Here is a 16,124-nt window from a genome sequence, read left to right on the forward strand (position 1 = left end):
AAACGTTAGTTATTCACATTTTGGGTCAACAACACACCATCTTTCGCCCGTTTAACCTATGGTTCGGCATAGCTTACGCCTTACAGCATTAGCATTAGCATTAGACTCTAACCATTTTCATAGCTAATTTCTACCAATACCAACATCATTAATGACATTTCCCATTAATTTTCAAGTAGCATATGCATAGTTCGGTTGATGTTTCTTATACTTTATGCAATATGTTATCTTCTTGACTTGAAGTATACCTTGTCTGCAAGACTGCAAGAATTATGGGCTCATGGATATTCCTACCTAGAGTTAATCAAAGCACAAATTGTCTGAAATACCACTGCCCTGTCAGCTTGTTTCCATGTGATTAAAAGGATCCAATATACCAAAAAGCACAGACCAATTCATATAACTCATCCATCATCACGCTAAGGCAAAAGAAAGAAATAAGACCATTTTGTTTTTACCTGGACCACCCTACAAAGGTAGCCTAGCTAATAAATTGCAAGTATATACGCAAAAGCATTCTCAGTACCACAAAGGACTTTCAAGGAGAAATGTAAATTGTCATGATTGTGACATTCTAGCTAAGGTCACAAAAAGTTACTTCATTAAATTCCACACATACAAGCGGAAAACAAAGTCATGAAACTGTGGAGAAAATGCAATGTAGTAGCATCACAGCTCCAAAGCATTTCAAGCAGCCTGAGATCTCTGGCGTTTCACATACTGAAGGATAGGCTCCCTAACCTACAAAAGAGAAAAGGTCACAATTCAATATATTAGACTAGTCCCGCATGAAAATAGTAAAAAACACCAAGTGATTCCTTGGAAGGAATTAAAAGCATACAGTGCTTGTTTTTCTTGATCGCCTTTCTTGACTGGACCTACTGCAGATAACTCCATCTACCTCATCATTGTAATTTGTGTTTCCATTTGCTCTGCCATTCTCGTACCCTGGCACAAAACTTTCTCTTGAAGCTACTGGCTGCTCAATTTACATAGTGAATCACTTATCAAGTGGCAGTGAACCAATCCAATTGCAAGACATGTTAATGTTAATTGAAAGGAGTAGATGTTTCGTTTCTACATTACCTCCACCCTGCTTGTGGGAGTGTTTCCATGCTCCTTTGTCTTTGAAATTGTCTGCTCACTCCTAATCGAGCCATTTTGATTTATTTCAGATCTCACTTTCATGCGTGTGAGATCTGATCCAATCGAGTGTAGGGCACCACAAGTGGACATGTCGTTGTAGTTGCTCCCTGAAATAAACAAAGCATGTTGTAGTGAAAAGTGCTATTATAAATATATATGGTCAAATCTGTGAAGCTGAACTTTAAGTAGAAAAAGAAACTTTGATCAGGTACCCATTTTCTGGAGCTCGACATAACTGGATTTGTTATTTGGTTCATTAGTATCGATATCCTGTTCAATTTGAGGGATCAAAGAAGAATTAGTACTATTACATTCGAAGAAGATGCAGCTTTGAACAGAAAATTAAGTTTTATGGATATTACCATGGCATCAGTGTTCAAAGCTTTCTTGACTTCTAGTAGCTTTTTCTTAGTCATTTCAGAATGGATCACACGCTTGCCTATGTTATAAAATAGATGAAAGAAAAGTAAATTGTCTGCAATTTAATCCTGCAAATTTAAGCCAAGCACAAACTTTTCAATTGGGCTGCACAAACCTAGCCTTCTGCTGCCTTTCGCTTCAAGAAAACCATCTAGAGTCATTTTGTTGATTATTTTGCGCACAGTTGTTTGGTTAGCTTCTCCTTCAAGCTTGCTTTGAAGCTTTGCCACAGTTACATAATTCATTGGAAGAGCATGATACAAAGCCTGAAAAATTAGACAAAGAAGTTGAGGAATGGCATAAAGAACAAAATTACTGGACACCTCTTATCTTAAAGAATAAGGAAAAGATTATCCTTATTTGATAATCAGAATTGACAATTTTGTTCTCTAAACCAATCAGAGAACTCGCAATGACCAAAAACTGAATGTATTTGGTGTCCATTTGGCATAAAAAGTCAATAGGCCTTGTTCTAACTGCTGATATTAGCTCTATGCAGGCACTTGTGGACCATAGTTGTGGATACTGTTGGGAATGTTGCGGATCCTAAGGAAATCACTCTAAATATAAATACAGCAACAGTTCATGTAGAGTGTAGATGCAGGAAACACATACTAGTTCGCATTGTAGATGAGAAATCAGCTCCATAGACCACAAACCAAGGAAAACAGAATAAATTAAATCTTACCTTCATGTACATGCTATCTTCAACCTGGGGAACTTTGCCACCAAAAGGTGTTGTTTGACCATCCATTTCTTCTTTCACCGTTGTGAATTCATAGTCAGAATTCTAGTTTGTCAGAAAGAAAATAAGCATGAGCTGGCCAGATACAGATACAATCTTCAATATAATAAACGGGGAAAAATGATAAAACAACCTTTTGCTTGTTAATGGTGTAACTGTCCCTCCCAGTTTTCGAAAGAACACCTTCCTTAACAAGCTTTTCCATGATTTCTGAAATTCAGTTTAGATGGAATCAGAAGTGATTCAGAACAGTAACAAAAATTGCTAAGTAAAGAAAATATGCAACACTAAATGCACTTATTCTTGTTTAAAAGCTTAACATGGATTAAAGCGTCCAGTTACCCTCAGTCAAAACCTGTTACAATAACACAAAACACTATCATGACTATTACATAGATTGGGTACTATTATAAACTAGGGAAACATTAAGAATTGAAATTTAATCTAAGTAGCTAATTGCACTGACATTCCTTCTTTCAACTGTTTGTCCAAAAGAGTACAAAAATCATAAGCACTTACCATTGAGATGTCCGGGAAATTAGAGAGAACATCAGTAAAGTCAACAGTATCAATGTGACGATCGTTGATCCATTCCTTTACACGGGCCAATTGTTGTTCATCTTCCTCTGGGTCTTGAGTATCATCTGCACATATAACAGGAATAGCCACACCCCAGTGATACGTCCGAGAAACCACAATTATTAGCCAGAAGATAAGAAAGAAAAGTGCAAAGAAACAATGTTAATGAATCTTTTGCTATTCTTCAGGTTTCTCTTTGAATTTATCACACTCATTTCATATAAAAGTAGTTCTACCAACATAGAAATGTGTCCTTGTAATGTTACCTTCATCGACCATGCCATTGTTATCTTCCTCTTGCTGATGTTTATCTGTCAAGAATACTATTGTTATTTCCAGTATCAACTTAAACGCAAACTATTTGCAAGTTGGAACATAGGGACAAAGTAATTACCAACTGGTGCAACTATATATTGATTTTCTTCTGAATGGTTGACCTGAAAGAAATAAACAATATATTAGAGATTTTTTCAACTTAATTGCTGTACCTGTACATGAAAATCAAGTCAGCTCCATTCAAGCCTAAGCTCACTGTTGTCGGTTCACCTCACTGTCAGAGTCAGAAGAGTCATCTTTTTGCACAGAATCAGCCCCTAAGCTCATTTCATCATCTTGAATATCTTCATTTTCATCCTCACAAGGATCGAGCACACTCTTTACCTGTACACAAAACCATTTAAGACAAAATTTAGCTCTGATATATGAACCATCGATCCCAAATATCAAGTCAATCCTGCAAACGTACTCCCTTTACCTTGAGAGCTAATACAAGATGCTTGCTGTTCACGTTCCCAACCTCCATTCTCAAAGGATTTTTGGTCCACGGATTACGAGCTTCTTCTTCTGTGCAGCCTTTGAAGAACGGAGGCTCATAATCCACAGGCTGCGAGGGCAAAAGACCAAAATGTACATGCATCTTCCATTCATTACAAAAATATACAAAATTCTCGAATGCCACAATTATGTTTAACCAGTCCAAACACATTCGAAAACCACAAGAGTTACAAGTGTATGGAATTTCCATATTCATAAAATGTCACTCATAACTGCATAACTAGCTTCCTAATTGAAAACTGAATTATAAGAAAACATTGAAAAGAACGTACCGTCACATCATCATAGTAAAGCAGCTTCATCAGAATAGTACGCTGAAACGAAAATTAACACCAAACACCATACAATCACTTCACCAATATAGTCAAAATCTCATAGAATCTCACATAATCAATATGCACAAAACTTAGTAAAATGTCATATGTCATACAATAATTAGTCCCGTAACTAATTTCATTTACCTCTTCGGGCATCCTATCCAGAGTTCTCATCAACTGAACCAGTGTCCGAACCATCTTACAAGCCGAACTCCTAAAAATGCGTAAATTCAAAAACCAAAGCCAAACAACACGAGAATGCAAATTGTTTTTTCTAGTCCAATATAGTAATTACCTCATCTGGTTCGGAGTAATTTCATTCATGGAGTTATGCTTGAATGTTCCACCCTTTTTCTTGTTACCAGTACGACTGATATCCATTGAAACCTCCTGGCTATCGGAATTTGAGTAACTGAAAGAAACTGCAGCAGCATATACATTCATAATAATATATTAATCTTCTGAATTTTATCCTATATAACTTGTTTTGAGCACAATACAGTTATTTTCAGTAACAAAATCAGTGAGATCTCTCACTAAATGCAATATTGTGTTATGATCTTGTGTTAAAGGCAAGAGTGCTAGAGCTCTCATCTGCCAACGAGAATTTGACGCGCGTCAAGTATGACGAATCAGATGAAGATGATCGAAAGCTTACATGCATATTCCTCAAGCATTGGTCCGTCTATTGCCTCACAAATGCAGAACAAAAGCGTTTTCAGATACTTCTTCTGCAATGCATCGTATACACCTGCAAAAGCCGCATATATAAATAATCCAATATATAATCCAATCTCACACGCGCGCGCGCGCATAGATTCTCTTTCAGATCAAGACGATCTGTGTAGACGTGCCTTTTTCCATCCAATCAATGAGTCTGCGAGACTCTGCATCCATCGGCATGAGCTTTTTGATCTTCATCTCTGAAAATGAGATCATTATTCCAAAGAAAATCATTAATAGATATTTGAATTTTGAATTTTAGAGAGAGAGAGAGAGAGAATCTGATTAAGCCGAGTTTACCTAAAGCAGGAACAGACTTGTCGTTGAAGTACTTCTCTGGAAATAGGCCTCTGATGTAACTAATATTGAATATAGCAATTCGGAGCAGATTCCTTGTCTGTTTCAAATTTCAATTAGCATAACACAGCGATTAAATTTCTCAAGATCTAGCAGAAACTGAAGTGAGAAATAATTTCCATTTGTCTGAACCAATTTTTACATGGAGTACTAGGAACAGAGTATGATTATCTCGAAGTTACGAAAAAGTAATTCTATGGATTTTCTAAAAACAAATTGAATCTGACCATATAAACAAGTACAATATGCTCAGGTGTAAATTTGAGCAAAAAAAAATTCAAATGCAATTCAATGCAATAGTCCGGAATTAAAGTCTAAAAGCAAATTCTGATGATGACCAGAAGAAGCGAGTCCTGCTCAGTGATTTCAGCTTCCTTCACTTTCTGTGCTACAACCTGAGGAAAATTATTACGTTACAGTGAGATTCTGAAGCGAATGATCGATTGGAACGATTAGAGAGAAGAAGAAGAAAGCAATAGTTTAGAGAGTTTTCTCGGCTCACCATGGCTTCAGCGCTTTTTTTCAGAGAGAATTGAGATCGGAGCGAGAGAGACTGAGAGAGAAAAAGCTGAGAGCGTTTTCTTTGAAAATTTGAATCTGAGTAACCAAATGAAAATGTGGCGGGAGGTGAACGAGGAATTGGGGGAATTTATAGACCGTTGTAAGTTCCACAAGGAGGTTGAGTCGTGGTGGGCCCTACTCCGTGCTGGCACGCACGTGTACGTAGAGTTTGTTAGGCCTCTTCACACGCTTCCCATCTCTCTCTCTCTCTCTCTCTCTCTCTCTCTCTCTCTCTCTCTCTCTCTCTCAACCATTTTTCCTTTAAAATGAAATAGTAATTTCTAGGCAGGTACATTTTGCACTTTTTCCATTTTGATCCTTACATTTTGTTTTTACCACTTTTAGTCCCAAACCAATTAAGGTCTAACATTTAGGTCTTTTCCGTCACCCAACTAACTGCAAAAGCTGACATGGTTGACGGTGAAATAAAAAAATAATATAATCATACACATTAATTAATTAACTTAAAAACAAATATTAAAATAAATCATTTTAAAAAATTTAAAAATAAATAAATAAATAAAAACTCATTAGTTTCTGGAAAGAACATAACTGTTAATAATCTTCATGTTCTTCACCAAATCAAGACAAACCCAAACCCAACCGGCCAACATTCATAATCAATCTCAACACAGAAAATTCTAACACATTCAACATTGAAACCTCTAATAAATCAAACCTATAAATCCAAGAAATAGAGCCATAAACCCATAACCAAATACTCTTTCACGTTTATCTATACAAGGTTCATAAATCCAAGACCCATAACTTATAAATACGAACGAAACCAAACTCACCATCCTTGACCCAAATCCGCCATCAATAACACCACCTCGCCGATCAAACCCATTTCCCAAAGTAGCAAACACCACCACCATCGCCGAAAAAACCCAGCCCCATGGAAACCCATAAAAAATTGATCAAACCCACACCACTATTGTCAATCAAACCTAGCCTCGGAAACCTAGAAAACCCCGATCAAACCCACACCACCATCACTGAACAAGTCGGAAATACCTAGCCCCACGGCAACCCAGAACAACCCGATCAAACCCACACAACCATTGCCGATCAAGCTGGAAAACCCCAGCCACACGAAAACCCAGAAAAAACCAATCAAACCCACTCCACCATTGCCGATCGAACCCACACCACCATCATCGATCAAACAACAAAGAGGGAGAGAGAGTCGGGTTTAGAGAGAGAGAGAGAGTGAGGGATCGAGAGCTTGAACAAAGGAAGAAGAAAAAGAAAGATACAAACACAAACATGCACCGTGAGAAAGAGAAAGAGAAAGAGAGAGAGGATCAAGAATTGAAATGGAAGAAGAAAAGGAAATATCAGAAATTTGTACAAAGTAGGCTTTTTTAAATGGTAGAGAGAGGACTCAAGGGCATCAATGTGTTTTTTTTTTTAATCTTCGATATTTTAAATTTCTAGGCAATCAAACATGTTTAGGGAAGAACATGAAGAATATGAATAGTCATGTTCTTCCCAAAAACTAATGATTTTTTTTTTAATGTTTGTTTTTAATTTAATTAATTAATGTGTATGATTTATATTTTTTTTATTCTACCATCAGCCACATCAACTTTTGCCATTAGTTGGGTGACGAAAATGACCTAAATGTCAAGCGTTAATTGGTTTAGGGACTAAAAGTGATAAAAACAAAATGTAGGGACCAAAATGAAAAAAGTGCAAAATGTAGGGACTAAAAGTGCATTTATGCCTAATTTCTATCAAGAACTCAGTGTTTCTTGTTTGTGAACCAGTGAAAGTAAATGAAATTTGGAATTGTTTGTGAACTAGTGAAAGTAAATAAAATTTGGAAAAAAGACCTATTACACACATGTGGATTGTGGATCACACAAGTAGTGAGTTTAACTCATGATTTCAATTTTAAAAATGTGAGTTAGACTCACGATTTCAGTGTTATTATCTACTTATGTGCATATGCCCAAGTGTGTAATAACCTGATAAAATTTGTTACCCTTTTAATCAGCTGGAGCTTAAAATTTAAAATTGAGAGAGAGAGAGAGAGTGGCACAGTGTCTAATGCAACACGGCCCAAATGCACAAACCCAATTTTCGAGTCAAGTTAAATGGGCATGGGTGAGAACTGAGAAGCATTTGTGAGCGAGCACGTGACTCTTGAGTCTTGACACAAATGCACAACCAATTTCACCTATAACTGTATAAGCTTCTCTTTTTCTTTTCTTTTCTTTTTAAATAATTACAACATGCTACTAACTCCCGCAGCTCGAACCCTTTCCCCCCTAGACCCCAAAGCACTTTGTACACGGGAGGTGTCAATTCAGCTACTAGGCCTTTGGCATAACTGTAAGGGATGACAATTTTTCCCCGCCTCGCTTAACCCGCATCTCCCCCCTTCACCCCGCGCAGGTTTTCCCTGCCCTGCAAAGGTGGTGGGACGAGGATGAGGCAAGATTTTAGTCCTGCACCACAAGGCACGATTGGGATGGGTTTAAACTTTTTAGATCCACCCCGCCCAACCCCTCTCCATCCCCACCTCGTCTTGTGTTGTTAAGGGGTTATAATTGTAAATTTTTCAAACCCTAAAACCCTACTATTTAAACAAATATATCAATATTAGCTTATTTTATTCTACCTAATGTCGTTCTCTGCCTTTATTTTGTTGTGTTATATTATGAGTTTTTTTTTTTTTTTTTTTTGTGATTGTCTTGTTAAACACTTGGATATATTATTCAATTTTTTTCAAAAAATTGATTTGATTTTATGAGATAAATTTAGTTGTAATTTCCAGTATATTTTTTTAATGAAATAGGTTTCATAAATAAAAAAAATTGTACTCATTGTAAGACAAATTAACAAAAAGTAGAGTTTTACGAGGTGAAGCAGGGCTTCGCGGGGCCCTAAGGGGTGGGGATGGGTGAGAAAGTTTTTCCCGTCATGCGGGGCGAGGCGAGGCGAGGCGAGGCGAGGCGAGGCAAGGCGAGGCGAAGATGAGGCAAGATAAAACCATGCAAGGCAGGGACGAAGACCCCATCCTTTGACCCTGCCCTGCCCTGCCCCATTGCCATCCCTAAACTGTATAAGCTTAAGCACATCAACAAGTTCATTTTGTTTGCCTCCATTTAATTAGACAATATTTGGGGGATTCAAATTCAAACTATTTTTGCAAACTCAGTATCCATTTGAATAGTGAGTTTTGCGAGTCTACATTTTTCTTTTTCTTTTTCTTTTTTAACGCATTTCAGCACTTTCAGTGAATCCCTACACTAGTCACGAGATCCACAAACCTCTTTTTTCACTAAAACTTTCATTAAAAATGAGTCCCACGGCACTATTCACACATTTAAAAATTATTTTTCTACAGTGTTTTCAGTTTTTAATTTTTAATTTTCAGCAAAATAAACAATATCCAAATGCAATCTTAATCCCCAAAGCCCAAAAATAAGCAGTTTATGGTATTAGGAAAGCTTATCAAGAACACCTTTCTGCCCAGACGGCCTACAAATCTGCCATGGCTACTATTTGGTGTAAACCTCCTCCCGGCTGGATTAAAAACAACTTTGATGTTATCAAGCTCCATTGGACTTCTCTTTGTAATTGGACCCTTAACCATCTCTTCTCTTCTTGAGTGACTTTTCCACCCAAAAGTGAGAAATGGGTCCGGGACTCTCAGTTCCTTCTTTTGTCCAATACATTATCTCAATTATCCACAGAAAGCGGCACAATATGGCCTCTCTTGTATCATCTAAGTTAAAATAAATTGGCATCAGATACTAATTTGATTATCTCAATTATCCAATCATGATAAGAATTCTAATTAAACTGCATGAGGGCTTGCAGTTTATAATACAACAATTGGTGTCACTACTATTAAAATTCCATTTCCTCTTCCCCTCCTAAAGCCAAGTTTTCAGTTCTATCATCACCTGCCCCACGGAATACATATTTGAGTCTAGTAAGATTTACTTATTCCCAAACTAATTTTATCCATTAAGCATGCCTGCATGCCATCTTTGTTGTATAGATTGTTGATTGTATCCTCAAATGATATCCCCTCTCTTTCTTCTTGAAATCACAACCTAACTTAATAAAATACAATGGTGTTCCAGAACGCACAAATGATACAGAAGAAAAGCCAGAACAAAGGGCAACAAACTTTAGAGCTCAAATTCACATTTGAAGGCTCATCTTTCAAAAGGGTCACCTCTATTTGAGTTTAGAGGATAAACTGCAGCTGCTATTTTCTCCCGAAGGTTGAATTTCTTTGCTATCAGTGGCCGAACATCTTCGACTCCAACCAAACTCTCCAAAAAAGGAAGCAAAAAAAGCAGTTCCTTATCTGAACGATCATCGAACCAGCTTTCAATTGGTATTCCATTGTCAACTTGGAAGCCAAATGCCTAAGAGAAAGTCAACATACTTGTTAAGAAAATAAGATTTCCAACATAACATAAAATAAATCCCATGTCAAGAATGCACAATTGGCACTATCCCAATGTTGAATTCTTATTAACAAAAGAAATGGGGGGTGGGGGGGGAGGGGGGATCATAAGTTGATGATATTCACTTCTTGGAGTATTATCCATAGAAAGTAACAGGTTCCAAGTGTTTGTCAGCTATGCTGAAGCAGGCACTCTTCATGTTCATTTATTTCATGCAGAAGAGAGAGCTAAAACAGTACCTGTGGAGAATTGTCAATTATGATAACACGTGCCAAATCACGACCAAGAATTGTCAAATCTTTGAGGTAATTCCCATCCACATAAACACAGGAGTCACGGTAAACACGATGACGGAATACCTTCCTCTTTGGATCAAGTACATTAAGTAGCTGCTCTGCATAAATACTTTGACTAGCTGTAAATATAATAATCTCAAAAACACTGGAAACTCTCTCCAAGAAATCTCTGAGATGAGGACGGCATCGAACATAAACTGTATGCTCCTGGAGGTTAAAATTTACAGGAAAAGTGAAGTCTGCGTCATCACAAGGTTCTAGTGTGGAGTGCACCAAAGTTTCTGCAAATCAAGGCCACTCTCAGCATACAAGCACAGATTTCCAAAGTTCAAGCAATACCCTCAACAAGTAAAATCAGTTCAAGAACAGGGTAAAATATCTACATTTTAAAAAATAATATAGAAACGTTGACATTTGGCCCCCAAAATAACAAGGTGGGTTGTGAAAATAAGGCTGATTGGCTACTGTAGTTCAGTTCTAACATCAACCTGATCAAACATCATATTGCAGGAAACTAGAAGCAGTTGCTGCTTATTGATGTTCCATCCATCACTTGATGGGAGATAAATGGCAGAAACCTAAAAACAATGAAAACTAAAAATACACACTACAAGACTCAACGTGAAAATAATAATGAAAGTGACATTATATATAACTATTTCAATTTTCTTACCATCCAAGTCCAAAACAAGTGTAGTAGGAGGGCAACTCCGCGTTTGTTTTGGTAGCAGCATGGGCCGAAAGGTTGGGACAACTGCTGACAAGTCTGGTAAGTTTTTTATGAAAAAATAAGGATCAAAGTCATCAAATTCCTCATATTGATCATCCTCCACATAAACATCAGCTGACATAGAATCTTGACCGTGCTCATCAATGCATTCAAGCTTAGAATTTTTCATGGCAAGATATATAGCTGAAACTTCAGATGAGAGATTTGCTCCCTCCAAATCCGCATTACAACAAGAATCTACAGCATTTCTACCTACATTATGTATCTGATCAAGGCTCTGCGAATTAAAATTTTTTGTATCAATATCCATATCATCAGGGAATGTTACTGAAGTTACTGCATTCTCAGTGTAATTCTTCTCTTCCCCAACAATGGGTTCAGAAATTTCTTGACCAATATGAACATTCAACACATTATCCTGGGAGTATTCTATTTCATGATCTTGATGATATTTCTGGTCTCCACTCCCAAAGTATTTCACAAAATCAACTAGAAAGGGAAAAATAAAAAAAAGTCAATAATGTATAGTGAACACACAGCTCAAACTGTAAGAATATACACTAAGATCTGTGTAGCATTATTTTTGGACAAGTCTCTTAGCGATTATTTAAGGGAAGCAAAGAAGCACAATTACATTTAAAAAAAAAATTAAAGAACCAATTCTAATAATCTACCTCCATTGGTGATTTCCCCTCCAGCATGTTTAGAAATGTGAAACGATGGAGAAAATATGGTTCCCATCATGCGATGAGCAGTTTCCTCGTTGCCACTCTGCAGTATGTTTTAAGAAGTGTTGCAAGAGAATCTTAGATATTTCATGAAGTACTCACATTAATCATCCCATTATGTTTTTAAGGGAGAGCATGTCCATTAAACGCCAAGACATGCCCATGCAAACACACATGGTATGGATCTATAATTACCTTACATTCCACAGAAGCACCATTAATCACATCATGCCCCAAACAAACGTCGGAAGCCTCATTATGCAACAACTCATACTTAGAATTCAAATTTGTTGCCACAACAGGCTCCCTCTTCTTCTTGGGAAGAGTTCCAGCTGAAAGTCATGGAGGGAAAATGACAATTACATTTACTTCGTAAGGGAAAGATTTTTTCTTTTAAAATTTTTAAAAAAGACGCTCTGAAATAAAAGATACCATCATCAGAAACTTATGCTGATATGGTCATTTAAATCAGTTCTATTGAACTTGATTAGAGAGCTAAACATCATCAAAATTCCCTAATTGTGCTGTATAGTATATTTACCAACTAATATATTGCATTGTGGTTGTTACTATTGTACAAAGTACAAACTCCTGATGGAACATATTACAGGACATAAATAATATGTTTTATTTTACTAAGTCTCACTGTGTGTAAATTATACGTTTTATATTAAACAGTTTGTTACCAAAAATTTAACACCCATTATTTTTGGAGAGGTTGGTTTCCAAACTTTAACGCAACCTATTGCTTTCGGGGGAAGGTACTTGCCAACACACCAAGGCCCAACCTAGGATTATTATTCTATAACAACTTTTAAAATATAGTAATCTTTCCCTTTTTTTTCGCCCTTCTCTTTTCTTTTCTTTTCTTTTTAATGGTAAGTTACACACACACACCCAATGGGTCTTGAACCCACAATCTCACCATCCCCCTAGAACTTATAAGGGTAGGAGGTTCTAGTTGAGAAGGGCCCTTTTCTTTGATTATCTTAGATAAACGATACAAGAATGGTCCAAACAGGATACTTTATACGACAGACCAGCATACAAAAACATCATAAATATAGACATTTTAAAAGCTTGTCATATAATGAATATTTTGCCAATGACAGTGAAATTCTAAAAATGTAATTGTACTTTTACATGTAAAAGCAGGTGGCTTATCACAGTTTCTTGTTATTACAAAGACTGTCAACATTAAACATCACATTAATTTTCTAGGGAGGGAGTGGGTTGTTGTTATGATTTGAACTTTGATGTCATCTAGGATAAATATGTACAACCATCTTGTAACACTATTCACATGTGATCATGAATACTCACAAACATTTTTAGGTACTAATATATGAAACTAAAAACCAATTAATTTCAAAGAGAAAATTCAACTTCTTTTTTTCCGATAATTGAGAAAATTCAACTTAAGCTAACAATATATGACATGAAAAAAATAAAAAAGAATATATATAAGAAAACCAGTATTGATACATGATACGATACTTGGAATACTGCTCCAGTAGGACCAGCATAAGTTAGAGCATTTCAATACGGCACATAATGAACCATTTGTGAAACTTTTGACCTCCAACTATAAAAACTTAAAAAAGCTACATAAACTATTATTGTAATAAGCTTTTCCAGGCATACAAACATGCATAATTTTTTCCCAAGATTATAATGAACAAGCAGGAAGGTAACAACTTACCTTGTTTCTGCTTTCTAGCTGAAGACGTAATCAAGTCCTTAACTTTTACTTCTACAGCTTGGACTTTTTCAGAGACCTTCTGCTGAGCTCTTGTAACCCTAGAACTGACATTCTCTCGACCAGCACTCCTTCCAGGATTTTTTTTCTTTGTTTGCATTTCTATGTTGGAAACAACTCCTCAATCTTGAGAAAGTTATTGATACCAACTTGGCTTAAGTAGATGTGCAGAACAACTGAAAATACAGTTCCTCAACAGATTCTCCCCTTTTTTTGTGATAACATCTGCCAGACAACAGCAGCCAAGGATAGGAAACCCGTAAGAGATTAAACAGAGTATGGTTCAAATGTTTGCAATAACAAAACAAAAGAAAAATGCTAGGGATTCTCCAGACATGCTGAATGGCAAAAACCAAATTCTATATATGCAAAAATTCATCAGATCAAAGTTAGGGTGGAAAAATAGAATCCACCACCTCTCACTATCAATAAAGATTAGTGTGTGCTGCACTTAGCACGCTATGTACACGCTTGTAAAGAAATGAAAATTTATTGAGTAAGAGTGATCAACACCATGGTATAATGCACATTAATATCCCAATAGCTTATGGCTTAGAAAATTTAAAAAATATATATATATAATTTCATAAATTCATTTTCATTAACAGCATGACATTAGCTAAAGCTCGAATCTTTATGATCTCTACAGCAGATTTTTCATATTCATTTGACAATACTACATATGGCCTCTTGATAAATAGATTTCAGCAGTATCCCTTACTGGATAAAAACAATTGACAAGAATAGAAATAGCCCTTCTATAACTTTACAAGCACATAACGACATATAGACCAGATTCAATTTCAAGCAATATGCGCTCAATTCTGAAACAAGGAATCAATTCGGCTTGCCCAGAATTTGTTAAATCCATTCATGAATTCAGAAACACAAAGCTCTCTAATTTTTCCAGGCTTATAATATAGACCCATTAAACAGAACCTAGAGCTTCAAAATTAACTTCTAATGGAAAACAAAGATACTTCATTCCCTATGCCAGTTATTATATCCAAATAACAGTCACATGACCATTAATCAGTAACCACAAACTAAAAGCTTAAACCCAAAACCCTAAAAATCACAACACTTTCAAAATCACTAGTTCAGATAGCATCAAAACAGAAAACCCACCAACAAATTAACGGAACCCAGAACCACAAAACGCCCCATCAGCATCAAATTCGAGAAACCAATAAAATGAAGAATCATAAAACCACAACCAAGCTGTGCACAATAACTGAGCAAAACCCTAAAAGTAAAAAACTTCATGAAACACAAAATCGAGACCAGAAAACAACAACTAGAGCTACAACTTGAGCTAAAAGCAACTAAAAGTCAAGAATTGGTACCTGATACAGAATCAAATGGAAATGAAGACCATAAAAAGCTGAGATCGCTGTAACTTTTTTTTTTCCTGTGATAAGAACAATATGGAACGGTAAATTAGTTCACAGGGAAATGAGAGAGAAGTGAAACTTGAAGAACTAAAACCCTAGATTTTGTTTACCTGTGTGAGCAGGAACTTCGCTTTGGAGTGTTCGGAGGTTTTTCCCTCCAAAGGTTGGGAAAATGAGAGGGAAAATTATGAGGGATCGAAAATTATTTTTGTCTGAAAAAAAAGAGGATTCCAGGATAAAATAATATATTACGGGAAATTATTTTCTAAGAAGAATTTTGTTTTCCTTGATTTGAAAAAGTTTCTTACCAACGGGCCTGTAAGCAAGTACGTACTCGCAGCTACAAATATAGATATTTACTCGCTCTTTATAGTGGCCACGTGTTGTGCTTAGCAAGAAGATTAGGCAAGGTGTGGAATGTGGATTAAAGATAGCGAGTATTATTGGTTTTAGTATACGTGAGAGTAAAGAAAGTGTGTCTTTTTTGTTTTACATTTGAAAGAAGGGTTATTTTGTCCGTTGGAGGACTGGGTTTGTCTTAATTTATTTTTGAATAGGAACTCTATTTCTTGAAAATTTTAGTGGGAACACTTCTTCTACGAACTTTAGCAAGTAAACCCCATTGCCAGCAGAGGTGTTTACCAGTCAAGCCTATTTTATAGAATCTCAAGTCAATCAACACAAAGGATGACTTGTAGTCAACCCCAAAATGACTTCAGCTAGGCAAAATAAAAGTTTAGCTCTGGTCAATGTTTCTATGTACGGGATGGGATGGGACACATATGATCATACGTGTTTATGTTTCCTCCAACGAACAGGATCAATGAAAATAAATCGAGTCCATTTATTGTCATGACAAGAAATGTTTCCCCAAAAAAAGGAAGATTCTAATATTTTTAACATATTTTGATTATTATTAGTGTAATCAAAAAGTATAATTAAAAGATAATTGAGAATTCCATAAATTCAAATGACAACAAAAAGTAAGAAATGATGCTAAAAAAAGGTAAATTGAGAGAAATTTAATCAAAAAAGAAAAACTCTTTATCATTTTTGATTCATTTCAAGATAAAAACAATTTAAAAAGTTCAATTAATTA

General features: G+C 36.0%; 2 protein-coding genes across 2 annotated transcripts; both read right to left on the minus strand.

The window, feature by feature from the left end:
* Window positions 1-257: 257 nt before the first annotated feature.
* LOC142629677 (meiosis-specific protein ASY1) lies at window positions 258-5,731 on the minus strand. The gene is made up of 22 exons (XM_075803714.1): window positions 5,624-5,731; window positions 5,460-5,516; window positions 5,065-5,161; window positions 4,896-4,964; window positions 4,700-4,792; window positions 4,337-4,463; window positions 4,186-4,255; window positions 3,997-4,038; window positions 3,645-3,773; window positions 3,437-3,550; window positions 3,285-3,327; window positions 3,157-3,201; window positions 2,831-2,955; window positions 2,654-2,666; window positions 2,445-2,521; window positions 2,255-2,356; window positions 1,682-1,832; window positions 1,509-1,585; window positions 1,359-1,416; window positions 1,087-1,253; window positions 842-979; window positions 258-741 (listed from the first exon to the last, which is right to left on the minus strand). Exons 1-22 carry the CDS (start codon window positions 5,624-5,626, stop codon window positions 688-690), a joined length of 1,851 nt encoding a protein of 616 aa, XP_075659829.1. The 5' UTR covers window positions 5,627-5,731; the 3' UTR covers window positions 258-687.
* Window positions 5,732-9,426: 3,695 nt separating this feature from the next.
* LOC142628203 (uncharacterized) lies at window positions 9,427-15,259 on the minus strand. The gene is made up of 8 exons (XM_075802252.1): window positions 15,136-15,259; window positions 14,978-15,042; window positions 13,575-13,856; window positions 12,068-12,204; window positions 11,819-11,915; window positions 11,088-11,633; window positions 10,358-10,695; window positions 9,427-10,076 (listed from the first exon to the last, which is right to left on the minus strand). Exons 3-8 carry the CDS (start codon window positions 13,729-13,731, stop codon window positions 9,861-9,863), a joined length of 1,491 nt encoding a protein of 496 aa, XP_075658367.1. The 5' UTR covers window positions 13,732-13,856; window positions 14,978-15,042; window positions 15,136-15,259; the 3' UTR covers window positions 9,427-9,860.
* Between the last annotated feature and the right edge of the window lie 865 nt (window positions 15,260-16,124).

The sequence above is a fragment of the Castanea sativa genome, chromosome 3 (genome assembly GCF_040712315.1).
Source record: "Castanea sativa cultivar Marrone di Chiusa Pesio chromosome 3, ASM4071231v1".
In the NCBI taxonomy this organism is placed as follows: domain Eukaryota; kingdom Viridiplantae; phylum Streptophyta; class Magnoliopsida; order Fagales; family Fagaceae; genus Castanea; species Castanea sativa.

Bases quoted from the DNA above. Each gene is read 5' to 3' on its own strand.
- LOC142628203 (XM_075802252.1), bottom strand. From the start codon at position 13,731: ATGCAAACAAAGAAAAAAAATCCTGGAAGGAGTGCTGGTCGAGAGAAT. The intron at 10,696-11,087 runs GTAAGAAAATTG...CTTGATTTGCAG, and splicing joins ACTTGTTTTGGACTTGGATG to AAACTTTGGTGCACTCCACA. The intron at 10,077-10,357 runs GTACTGTTTTAG...ACTTTCTCTTAG, and splicing joins TAATTGACAATTCTCCACAG to GCATTTGGCTTCCAAGTTGA.
- LOC142629677 (XM_075803714.1), bottom strand. The intron at 4,793-4,895 runs GCACGTCTACAC...CGGCTTTTGCAG, and splicing joins CATTGATTGGATGGAAAAAG to GTGTATACGATGCATTGCAG. The intron at 4,039-4,185 runs GTAAATGAAATT...TTTTCGTTTCAG, and splicing joins TGGATAGGATGCCCGAAGAG to CGTACTATTCTGATGAAGCT.